The sequence below is a fragment of the Gadus morhua genome, chromosome 14 (assembly GCF_902167405.1).
Source record: "Gadus morhua chromosome 14, gadMor3.0, whole genome shotgun sequence".
NCBI classification, from domain to species: domain Eukaryota; kingdom Metazoa; phylum Chordata; class Actinopteri; order Gadiformes; family Gadidae; genus Gadus; species Gadus morhua.
The window spans coordinates 9,744,883-9,757,419 of NC_044061.1; the positions used below are offsets into that span (position 1 = coordinate 9,744,883).

The window sequence follows — 12,537 nt, forward strand, 5'->3', positions numbered from 1 at the left end:
AATTATACAACCAAAAAGAATGCAAACATGCAAAAGCCATGTGTGGAACAACAAACTCCTACATGCTATCCATGTAGCAGGTTAGAAAAACATTTCAGTGGGACGTTGCTGATTTGGTGCATTTGACTAAAGGTTGGCGTAATTACAGATAGCTTCTTTTTTTGAAAGCAAGTCAAAGCAACATTCTCTCCTCCCGCTTGTATGCATATAACGATCATAGCACATAGACGCCTAGCATAAGTGCAGTACTTTCCGTAATGTAATGACATTAGCAGGCAGAGCATGGTTGTCATTGATTGTTATGCAGATGGACTTTGATGTGCTTCTGGTCACGGAGCCAGGAGAAGATCACAGGAGCAGGAAGGGCGGGGGGAAACCCCATGTCCCCCGACAGCCTCTTGTTTGTATTGTTCTTAATTTGAAGATTCCGGGCTTTTCTCCCAGGTTCCAAAGCAGACCAGCAGTCATTATGGCATGTAGCACAAGAGCACACGTTCAATTAAAAATACTTACAACCCATATGGTCCTCAAAAAAAAAAGAAAAGAATATAGTATTTTAAGGCCTAACTAGGCCCCGTGTGCGATAGGAATTGGCATCTCTGCGCAGAGGTAAGATGGCGGCTTGGCGAGCCTAAATGAGGCGGCTCGCGGCCTCCCGTGCCGTGGAGGGCGCCGGCCAGCTGTCGGAACTAGGTGTAATTAGCGTACACGTTTTTTTTCATTTTTACCGCCCCCCTAATGCCACCTGATGTTGGCTGAAATCGGTCAACCGTGTCAGGTTTTATTACATTTCCACCCGTCTGTTTTTGGGAGCTGTGCTTCTGGCTACCTACAGTGTCAAACTTGTTTACAGATTATTATTTGTATTTCTTTTCAATTAAATTGGCTTACACTGCGCAAAGGTCGCTATCGTTGGTCTTTCAACCTCAAAGCATTTCGTCCAGAGTCTGCCTTAGACTTCCTGTGTTCTTTATCGTTTGTACTCTGCTCTGGGATGCTTCGGTGTGATCAGACCTTGGTTAAAGACCCTACGTCACGCTCTACACCACAGCAATAGGTTGGATTTTCCTTTCCACACATTGTTCCTGTGTTTCCAACTCCAGCACCATCGCTGGGTGGGAGGAAGCATCGTTGAACTGACCCACAGGCGGGAGGCTTTGGCCCAAGGCTGAACTCCTTCTGACCATCTTTTCACCGCCTCTCCATGAAGTTTACAGCCAGCTAGACTTTCAAGATATATATAGGGTACCCACAGGACCTAGTTTGCTTGGTTTCGCAAATTGGCGATTTATTTATGCCACTACTTGTCGCACAAATCCCTCTTCATATTAATATCTAAAGTCTGATGCCAGACCACCTCAAATCTGGCAGAACGTGCAGGTCTTTCGCTTCATATTTGTTTTACCAATCGCGTTGCCGGAGGAGGCATCTGTAAGCAATTAATTGGCTATTAACAGCAAACCCAAACTCAGGCCAGCACTAGTATATTGAAAAAATGTGTCTGTAAAGGTTTAAAATCAACCACGTTTATCTGGCCACTGTGGAAACACGCTTATCGAAAGCTTCCTACACTTGTTAGAAATGTTTTCGTCTGCAGAATATCTCTGTAACGAAACAGGATACAAAAGTCGTGTTTTGGTTTCCGAGCCAGCTCTGTGCCTTCTCCCCCAAGAAGTTTTGCTGAAACGTAGTAGGACTGCCGGGTCTGGTAGTATGCCACTATTAATCCAATACCATATTAATTCAACACACACATTCTGAGGCGTAAAATTAAATCAACATGTTTCTATTGGACAAGAGAGCTAAACCACGCCATCAAATTGAATTTTTGCCAACTTGACATACTATCAGTACACAATTGACACCCAATCTGAAATCCTACAGACAGTCTATGTTTACATGAAGCGTATGATCAATAGGCAAATAGGATGCAAAATAATCACATGTGTGCATTGCATTCAAGCTGCCGTGCATGCTGTTGTGAACACTCTCTGTTGTTTGGCTACTTCAAGGAGCCATCTTTGCACATTATTCCACAACAATGCTGAAGGCTTAGCATGTTGTCAATGCCATCAGTGCCGAGCTGTGTGTGGTTAAAAAAAATCTATATTTACAGCTACAGATGTGCCAATATTTGAGTATGTATTAAGGTGTGTGTGTGTGTGTGTGTGTGTGTGTGTGTGTGTGTGTGTGTGTGTGTGTGTGTGTGTGTGTGTGTGTGTGTGTGTGTGTGTGTGTGTGTAGTGATCAAGTGCGGAGCCCCTCCCCAGGTGCATCATGGGAAGGTGGAGGGGAAAGACCAGTCTTGGGGCTCAAGTGTCAGCTATAGCTGTTTCCATGGTTACCAGTTGTCCAGTCCTGCCGTGGTAACATGTGAGGGCAACGGGACGTGGAGGGGAGACATCCCACAATGTCAACGTATGTAACTCATCTTAACCGGCCATAACATCCAGTTAAAAAGCCAATTATATTTAAGTAGTGCTGGTTTTTTTCCGTATCATAATATCGTTGATGCATGTAATGAATATTTGAGTAGCGTCATTACAAAATAAATCACAAATAGATTCATGCCTTGGTTTGTTTTATGGATTACGGATGGCAAAAAAAAAGTACTAAAAAAGTTTTTTTTTGTATTATACATCATAGTTTAATTGTTGTATTGTTTTATGTTTTTCTTGCACTAAAACACAGAGACAAATAGCTTTAATGGGTAAACATACTGAAACAATTCTGTTAGAATCAAGCGCAGATGTGTGTATTTCAGTACTTATTTTTTAACAATACATCTCTCTGCCCCCACAGCCGTTCTTTGTGGCGACCCGGGCTCACCTGGAGGTGGTTTCAGAGAGGGCAAGATCTTCACCTTCAGGTTTGTCCTGCATGTGCCTCTCCCCGGCTCCTCATTGACGTGGATCCCTACTTTCCTTTAAATCCAAGCGCCTGCCAAATGATGGAGTGGTTCATAGTGTATTTGCCTTGACATGTTCCAGCAGTGTGCTGGTTTTACTGGCAGTAGGCGTTCCCAGTAGGTAAGGGCTGGTGTACACCAAGGTAGCTTGGTTTTGTGGTTTTGTTTCTGATTAATATTCGGTATCAGTTTTCCTTACATATAGCCGGTTAGTGGCGATCGCGGTCATACGGACCTGTGTAGGTTTCATGCAGGCGGCTGCCTAGGTAGGTAGTAATGAGGCTGTGCTTTCAACTGGAGCACTGGAGGGGGCTTTTAGTAACCATACCCTTTGCTCGCTTTCTCATCCATTTCACTTCCTCCGAACGTCTGAAGGTGTTTATTAATTTGCCTTGTGCAACGCAGCTTCATTAATCAGGAAGGTTTCAAACCCCCAATTTTAATATCACAACATTTGGATTTGAATGAACTGAAATAAAAAAGCAAAGCATTATAATTTGTGTTCCTCTCCCGTTGGTCCCTTTGCATTTAGCAGAAGTGTAGCAGGAGTGTTTCTTGCTCGTTCATCATTATTAGGTACAGCTTACTATCTAACTCTGCACTTGTTCTACGCGGCAGGACGTAGTGATAAGGGCGTACAACATCCAGCCCAAAAGGTTCGGGGCTCAAAACCCCAATTTCCGCACTCTACCTGGAGACATCCTTGAGCAATACGCGCGGCTTGTGTTTTCTGGGGCGTTTTATCGAATGCTTACCAAACATGCGTTTTGATCCGCAGGTCTGAGGTGCGGTTCTACTGCCACCCCCCGTACCTGCTGGTGGGCTCTCCTTCCAGGGTTTGCCAGGCGGAAGGCAGCTGGAGCGGCCAACATCCCGCCTGCATAGGTATGAAGAAACAATACCTACCAGTGTCTCCCCACCACACATGAACGCCGCCGCGACACGCTAAGGAAGGGAAGGGACGAAAGATAAATGAAAACAGTGGTTAGTTAAAAAAGAGGCGAGACGGGGGGGGGGGGGTGGTGGTGATGGAAGGGAGAGTTTAATGTTTGGTCTTGGGAGGAGAAGGGCAATTGCAGAGTGTGTAAAAACAAAGCGCTGGCCGCACTAACAATTAGAAATGTTCCACAGCGGGGTCCTGACAAGAAAAGTTTGGAATTGGACACAATTGTAAATCAGTTCTGTAATATTGCAGTTTTGGGGTTGCTTTGTTTAGTTCTTTGTATGTTGTATTAATTTGTGTGCGTGTGTGTGTGTGTTTCTGTGTGTGTGTCTGTGTGTGTGAACGTGCGTGCACATATGAGAAGATCCAGCGCTCAACATCTGCCGTGACCCAGGAATCCCAGCGTACGGTATCCCTGTGATGGCCCAGGGTTTCCAGGTCTGAAATACACCCGTTTATACTTCATTAAGTTATTAGGCCAATTATTGTTGGAATATAATACTTTATAATTCGTTAAACTATACATTCAATTATTATGGAGCGATACAACTTCATAGTTTATTAAATGCATACAAAATTATTCTTATGATAAAATAGTTTAAATTACATTTCATTATGTATTGTTGGAATACATTATGAAATGAATTAATAATGTATTGTTGAGATACATAAGTTCAATGGATACTAGAGTATATATTACAGGCTACTTACTATTCAATATGAGTCAACATCAGAAAATATTACCTTATTCAATGATATGGCTGATACTATTTCAGCCAGTATAGTGAAGATATGTTGTGTTGTGGGTGAACCTCTTGTTCTTTTATTTTACTTCAAACTCCAGTGATAATACTCAACTCTGAGCTCCACTTTCACTACTCGTGAGAGCAGTGCTGTGAATGACCATAATATGTACTTTGTGGCTCTCTGAAAGGCAGAACGGGAACGGAACATTGGGTAATATCCCTCGATGAGCCCAAATGATTGTAATAGTAGGGTACCCTGCCACTGATTATGAGGGGACATTTTGTTCCGGCTTGGTGAGCGCTGGTACCAAAAACAATTATGCATAGCTAATTTAAAGTGGCCCGATGTGCTGATGACCATGCACTGTTATCATAATAACGATCGCACACTAACCTGCCACAAGACCCGGCTCATGATCAAGTGCATTGTGTGTGTTGGTTATTCAACTGTCCGGATTTAAATCATCCACGCCATTCCCACGCCATTCTGTTCTAATCCACGATAAGATGTGCTTTTATCTGTAAATAATACACATCTCCCACCACTAGAGTTTTCTGTGGTATAAACAATTAGCCTAACATCGCCAGACCAATACGCATATTAGTCAAGAACCTTTCAGTTCATTTTTTATTTCCAAGTGCCGTGGCGTTGACCAATTTGCTTCTAGACGCAGTGGGATAGACCTACAACCAATCAGAAAGATGCAACGTGTGCCACATGGCAGCCATGTTGGTTGTTTATGAGAATGCCTCAACAACGCTTCCAAAGGGCGCCTCTCTGTAAAGTCAGTGTATCAAACGGTTGGGATTGGCCCGAACAGGGCCAGTTCTACTGGAAATCTGTCTGAACTGGAGGGGGAACCAGACTCGTGTGCCAGAGCAAATGAAACATGAGCTCGCCTTATTTGTTTTTTCCAAGGCCGATAGATGAGTTTTGGTTTAACAACGATCATGCTTATTATTATTTAAGCACTTCACTGTTCACTTGACGAGGTGCTGAGTTGCAACTAAGTTGCTCAGTGGACTAGCGCAAGGTCAATTTTGTTGAAAAATGACTTACCAGAGTGCAGAGAGTGCATAGTAGTGTGTGATACGAAACGCGCCAAAAGGAAACGGAACCAAAGTAGTACCTAACCGTGTGATCATTTGGTAAGGTTGGCAACAAGATTTCCTTCAAGTGCCGAAAGAACTACCACATCCTGGGCTCCACCACCAGGGCCTGCCTGGAGAACCTCACGTGGAGTGGCACTCAGCCCGAGTGCATAGGTAAAGCATGTCTACCGCCTCCCTGAAAGCCTTTTGATGGTATGCTCATGATCATTAGGATTGTTTTGGTTCAATTGCAGTGTTCTACCTGTAGTGCTGTTCATATTTGTAGTAGCTGCTGCAGTAGTCAATTTAGTTAATGTCGTCACTGGAAATCAGCGTCTACTCCAACTCCAGCTCTCGAGTGTATTGAATCCAATCCAAATTGTGATTGTTCCATTGTGTTGTTTTCACTCTGTCTCTGTCTCTCTCTCTCTGTCCCTTGTATGTCTCTCTCTCCCTGTGCCTCTCGTGTTCCCTCTCTCTCTCTTTCTCTCTCTCTCTCTTTCTCTCTCTCTCTCTTTCTCTCTCTCTCTCTCTTTCTCTCTCTCTGTCTCTCTCTGTCTCTCTCTCTCTCTCTCTCTCTCTCTCTCTCTCTCTCTCTCTCTCTCTCTCTCTCTCTCTCTCTCTCTCTCTCTCTTTATCTGGCCCCCATCCCTCTCTCGTCCTCCGCGTCCCAATCTATCTATTCATCTGCCCTGTTCTTGCCGTCTGCTTCCCAGCCCACTCATGCAGGCAGCCGGAGACCCCCGGTAATGTGGATGTCAGGGCGCTGGATCTGCCAACGCTGGGCTACACGCTCATTTACTCTTGCCAAGATGGCTTCTATCTGGCCGGTGGATCAGAGCACAGAACCTGCAGGAGTGACAGTAGATGGTCTGGAAAGCCCCCACTCTGTAAAGGTAATGCTGTGGTGGGGGGGGGGGGGGGGGGGGGGGGGGGGGGTTGTTTAACTTTAATTGGACATTTATTAAATAAATCCCAGACCACGACAAGTCTTGCTCATTTGGGTGATTTAGCGCAAGAGAGAAGGAACATTATATTATATTAATGAGAGAAATAACCTATGAGAGATGGATCCTATTAAAAGGCTTTTTAAATGTTAGGTCTGGGGATCTGGCTTAGCCTTATGACATCCTTCGCCGCGCGTTGCAATGTAGCAGATTGCGAAGACACGCCATCAGCGCTCCGTCAAATACTCTATTACCTCGCACCAAATCAAAAGGGGAAGGCTGTCATGGAGGTGCCCGTCCAAAACTCATGGCTGTTTAATTCTTGTAGTTGGAGTGAAGGTGCAGCCCAAACCCATGGAGGGAGACTCTGCAATCCAGAAGAACAAGATTCGCGGTATGTGAAACGGTGCCCTCGGATTCCACCCTGAAACTGCCCGATTTTTAACAGAGCTGCATAAAGTAGCAACCATCTTTAAATGCACTTTCAGCAAAATAAAGGATGATAACTTTAGGAACTGCAAGTGCATGGCAGATGGTTAACCAAAACAGATTGCACGCTGTATGTATTGCGGGCTCAAAGTGGTTGTAAGAAACAATGTTAATATTGATGAGCATACAAAGAAAACGGTTTTGGTTAATTGACAACCGCTTCCAGATTCATATTTAATAATTAAAAAACGAATAATTGTTTCTTTAATGTACTTTTCCCTTTATTTAAATTAAACTAATTTCAAATGTTCAAACCCAGTTTATAGTCGCTAGAGTTGAGTAAAGCATTCAGTCGGGGGGGATTTAAATAAAACCGTTGGTCTTTCTTTTGCGGGGTTCAAGTGTGTATTGTAATTCAGCACGCCATATGCCTTGTGTTTTTATAGTTCCAGTGGATGTGTTTTCTCCTAACTCTGACTGGAGCGGCTTCTACGAGTACCTTGGGAAGAGGCAGGCTTCTACGATTACTGTAACTGGCTTTAACGCTTCCAGTGGCAGAGTTAACGTGACTTTATTGGAGACCAGTGGAGTGTCCATAAAACTATCGGGTAAGACCAATTATGATGTTCTGTTACTGTGCGCCGAGTTAACGAGGAACAAGGTTCATTCTGGTGGCGATATTACAGTAAACTCGTAAGGCATTCAGCTTTTTTGGGGTGCCCTATAAGTTACTCTTAAGTTTACTCGCCAAAGAAAGATAGTTTCAGGAACGATGGAAGAGAGTAAATGTAGTTAAATTCAATTTATTGCTACCATAAACGTGGCCCTGCTTGATATGGGCGGGTAGGCCTATTCACAGGCGTTGAGGATTTCAGTTGATTTATATTGTTTCCAATGAGGTGCTGAAGATGTTAAGCCGTACTGTGGAATGAAAAAAAACATTTTTCCAATTGTATTGAAGTAGCCTAATTGAGAGAGAAAAACTCTCCTTTGATTGGTCTTTTTGTCATTTTCAAAATGCCATTTTAGTTTAATTGTAACCTGAAGTTTGTTACCAAAGTAATGCAATTCTATCCTCGATATGGCCATCAGGTCAGTATTTGGATAGACATGTAACTAAGTATTGTGCCAAAAAAACTAATAACAACAATAATAATTAGTAATTACCCTTTAATGTAATAATGCTTAGTGAAGAAAATGGTCTACTATTCAATATCTAAACTCTTTCTTTGTACATGCCTATCCACATGTATCAGCAAAATGTGTTTTTGTATTTAATTTTTGTGTTTCATTTTATCCACTTTTAGGTTAATTAAAACATTTTCTTGGACATCTTGATCAGTGTCACAATCTGCCTCATCTCTCTCTCTCCCCCTCTCTCCAGGCACATATAAGTCAGAAGAAAACCAGTTATTGCTGAAAGTCTACCAGATAAAGGGCCCAACAGAGCATTATTACAGCAAGTTTAAAAATGACAACTGGGCTATGGATGGTTATGTAAGCCATTTCGTTTTTTTTATGGTTAATCACACCACTATTGTACTTAAATCAGGGTTAGATTAATTGTTTCACTGCTTGGCTATTCAGCGATAATACTCGATGTAAAGGGACTTTTGAAGGCAGGGGCTGATGTGCTGAGTATCTGAACACATATCACACTTTTTCCTTCAGGTCGCTGCAGAGGCTGACCAGAAGTCGTATGTTTACCAAGGTCACATCCATAGTAAAGACTTTGGCAAATTCTATCTTACCAAGCAAGGTAGGTGCCTAGTCCCCAGAGCTATCAATGGCAAGATTACAATAGTGTGTAACAATAAAGAAAACTTGCATTGCATGCATTGTGTTTGAAACCATCCAAACACACGTGTACACATGTTTCTATTTACTAGGTCCTGTAACCACGGTGGTGGATCCATCCGGCACGTACACCAGTAGCAGTTCTGTGGCGGCGGCCATTTTGGTTCCCTTCTTTGCACTCATCCTCTCCGGCTTTGCCTTCTACCTCTACAAACACAGGTGAGCCACGTCACCTCGGCTCAGAGCCAGCAGTTGCCGCCCTCTTGCACTGCTTTAAAGGCAAGTACACTAGAGAACATACACACGCACAATATACTAGAATCAGATGTTAAGTATTCAATCAGAGTGTTCAGTCTCCCCTTTTATTTTTACCGCCACATAATTCAGTTTTACTTGACAATACACTCGACAATAGAGCCACTAAGTATGTCTTAGCATGGTATCCATTGTTTGTCATACATTGTGAGGAAGCTGCACTGATGGATATTTGTATCAATAGTGTGACTCAATTGTTGTCCTTACTTTTGAGGCATTAAATAGGAGGAAAGGAACTAGGGTTATGAAATAATGTGAACGGAATGAAGAGCGGAAGCCAGAACTCTTTCTGTATAATTGACCACTCTGTGTATACTTATCTGATTTAAGTATGGCCATACCGTTTCCAATTGGCAACCACATCGGAAACTCAATGGCACCATATGCTAGTGATCCCATGCTGGCATTGCTGTACTGCTAAGGCTGCCATCATTTTTATTGACGTGAATTTAGCATAGCATATTGCTAACGGGTTAGCATCGACCACATTGATGGCATGGGAATCCGGCAGAGGACAAGTTAGCATGCCCGTGCTAACTGTAAAGTGGATGGTTGTGTGCAGGACGTTGTCTGCTGACACGGATGACAATGAGCGACCAAAGGACACGTGGGGTCCTGGCGGCAGGTAAGACTGACACCTGTCTTTCACTTGGTTGCCGCTGGCAACCAGACTTCTGCCGGCCCCCACTTCCACTGTCAATCACCCGTGTCACGCTCTATTTTGGTGGAGTCGTTTTCTTTCATGGTATTTGCCATGGAGCGGCAAAATATTGCATCCAAGTAATGTGTCTTGTCTTGTGCTTTTTTTTTTGTTGCATATGCATGAGGCTTTGATGAGGAGGTATTCAACATAGCCACCAAAACGCGACGCTGAACGCAGGCAGATCGTGAGCAGTGAAATGCAATATTTTTAATGAAATGAAACATTTCCAAAAAGGAAGTGAATTATCCGTGTATGTTTGCGTACATGCGTGTCTTGCCTCAACAACATCATTTAAAAGGTGAAAAAAATAATGTTTTCCTTTGATCTCATGTTGTCATGTTCTTGTCAGCATGACATCAAACAACCGATATTTAGCCATGGTGCAAGTTAGACTAATTGAGTGCGGCTTACCCATAATCCTTTTCGGAAAAAAAACATTCCAGACGCACAACAGCAATACAGTTCCAGTAATATAAAAAAAACGATGTAAATATCACAATTCAACATTGCAGCCATTGTGTTTCTGGAAGAGCACGATAGTCGATAGAAAAAAGAGAAAGGCGTTTAAAAAACGCGTTGATTTATGCAACCCCACTTGGCTCTTGCAGAGTTCAGGGACTTTCCTAAGTTGCTTTCGATTTTTCATTGTTTCTGGTTATTAAATGTTGTCCCCCGCCTAACGTTGACTCCAATGCCGACAAGATACAGTATGTTTAGGCCTAGATAAATGGTGGGTGAGGGGGAGGTGAGGACCTTTACGCCCTCTTACCTCTTAAAGCAATGGCTGAGTGTCCACCCTGCTGGTCTGTTATGCATTTATACTGTCAACCCCATTACAAAATAACTTTGTCATTCCCGAGAAAGAATTTACAAAATGACCTCTAAAAGTATAGTAGCACAGCATTTTAAATCAGGAATGTAGAGCGTGCGTGCGTGCGTGCGTGTGTGTGTGTGTGTGGCGGCATGCATTCACGTGTAGGTTTGTAAAGTAATGGGTTGAACATGCACAAAGACTTAGTCACTCCCTGGGGTTTGTTCTTCCCGCGCACACACACACACACACACACACACACACACACACACACACACACACACACACACACACACACACAGACACACACGTTGCCTCCTAATGAGGTCAGAGCAGAACAGCCTCACCACAGCAGTAGTCCTGGCTGCTAATAGTTTCCCGCAGCTTGGGAGAAACTAGTTGTGTTCAATAGGATTACACTCGCGTGATAACCAAATGTTATCCGTCAAAATTGAAAGAGACAGGTCCTGCAGTCCAGCAGCCACGTCCTATAGCCCGGTACAGATCCCGCCGAGCAGACGGTAGGGGTGTCTTTGACGGGTTGCCGTGGTTCCCCGTGTAAACATTGCCGATCAAATTGAATTTGTTTGTTCGTTTCTCTGACTCGAGCCGCTCGGATTGCATTCGATTGAGACACGAGCAGACTCTGAAAAACCCGAGCGAGAAAGCCCCTCCGTCCCCATCACACAGCCCCTCATCCCCGCCGCCGTGGATCTGATATGATTTATGCACCGAGTTCGATAATGAGCGGCCGTTCCGCCTGACCGCGTCCTCCTGACCGTGTGCGGGTGTGTGTGTGTGTGTTTTGCTGGGCGTTTAAACAGCGTGAGTGGATGCTAACCCCCCCCCCCCCCCCCCGTGCTTGTCTCCACCCCCTTGCATCCCCTAGGGCCCGGCCCAAGGTGCAGTTCAACGGCTACGTGGGCCACGAGAGCAGCAACGGCCAGGCGTCCTTCGAGAACCCCATGTACGACACGGCGCTGAAGCCCACCGAGGCCAAGGCGGTGCGCTTCGACACCACCCTCAACACGGTCTGCACGGTGGTATAGTGCTGCGCCGACACCGGGACCACCTCGGACGCTGGGTGTAGCGCCCCCTCCCCTTCCTCACCCCCCCCCCCCCCCCCCCCCCCCCCCCCCCCCCCAACAACCCAACCCCCCCCCCCCCCCCCCCCCCCCCCCCCCTGCAACCTAGCGTGAAACTAGCCTTTCAAAGCTAGGAACCTCCTGCTGCAATGTGGCGGGAAAAACCACACCGGACAACGGACCGGGGAGAGGGAGAGAGAGGGAGAGAGGGAGGGAGAGGGAGGGAGAGACGGAGAGGGAGAGGGGGAGAGGGAGAGAGACGGCAAGCATATCAGGGTGTAGGTGTTCACTTCCTGGTTGTGCCACAGGTGCTGGTCCCCATTGGGTCCGCTTACGTGTTACCATGGTAACCTAACGGGTGTCACGTCTGCAGTGGACGAGAGCAAGCAAGGCTGTCCCCCCCTGTCCGCCGATGTGGGAACGACTCAAACTCGCTACTCGCTTATGGTAATTAACATATCTGGCACCAATTGGAAGCGATGATCAATATTTTTACTTTGTTGAATTACATTACGGATAAAACATGGTGAGTGCCTCATGGGTCAAGGATATGGAAATTATCAGATGAAGATCTCACAGAAAAAGAGAGCGCTTTGAGCAGTACTGAGAAAATTGCGCATTGCTGTGAGAGGAAAAAAAAACAACAACAAGCAAGCGGCGGCCTCGAATTTCATTTTGGAGCCGACTTTCTCAAAGCACTGATCTGAGATTATCTGAGTCATACCGCCCCCTCTCTCTACTCTGCATCCTCCTCCGCCGCC

General features: G+C 44.9%; 1 protein-coding gene across 1 annotated transcript in view; it reads left to right on the forward strand.

The window, feature by feature from the left end:
• The window catches only part of LOC115558918 (CUB and sushi domain-containing protein 1), a 116,366-nt gene extending 104,586 nt beyond the window's left edge, over nt 1-11,780 (forward strand). Inside the window, exons 55-67 of the mRNA XM_030377469.1 lie at nt 2,245-2,418; nt 2,803-2,869; nt 3,687-3,793; nt 4,216-4,289; nt 5,752-5,863; nt 6,406-6,585; nt 6,965-7,030; nt 7,512-7,673; nt 8,450-8,562; nt 8,737-8,824; nt 8,955-9,081; nt 9,740-9,802; nt 11,581-11,780. Of these exons, the coding sequence (XP_030233329.1) occupies nt 2,245-2,418; nt 2,803-2,869; nt 3,687-3,793; nt 4,216-4,289; nt 5,752-5,863; nt 6,406-6,585; nt 6,965-7,030; nt 7,512-7,673; nt 8,450-8,562; nt 8,737-8,824; nt 8,955-9,081; nt 9,740-9,802; nt 11,581-11,740 (1,493 nt within the window). The 3' untranslated portion in view covers nt 11,741-11,780. The remainder of the gene's footprint in view (nt 1-2,244; nt 2,419-2,802; nt 2,870-3,686; nt 3,794-4,215; nt 4,290-5,751; nt 5,864-6,405; nt 6,586-6,964; nt 7,031-7,511; nt 7,674-8,449; nt 8,563-8,736; nt 8,825-8,954; nt 9,082-9,739; nt 9,803-11,580) is intronic.
• The last annotated feature ends 757 nt before the right edge of the window (nt 11,781-12,537 follow it).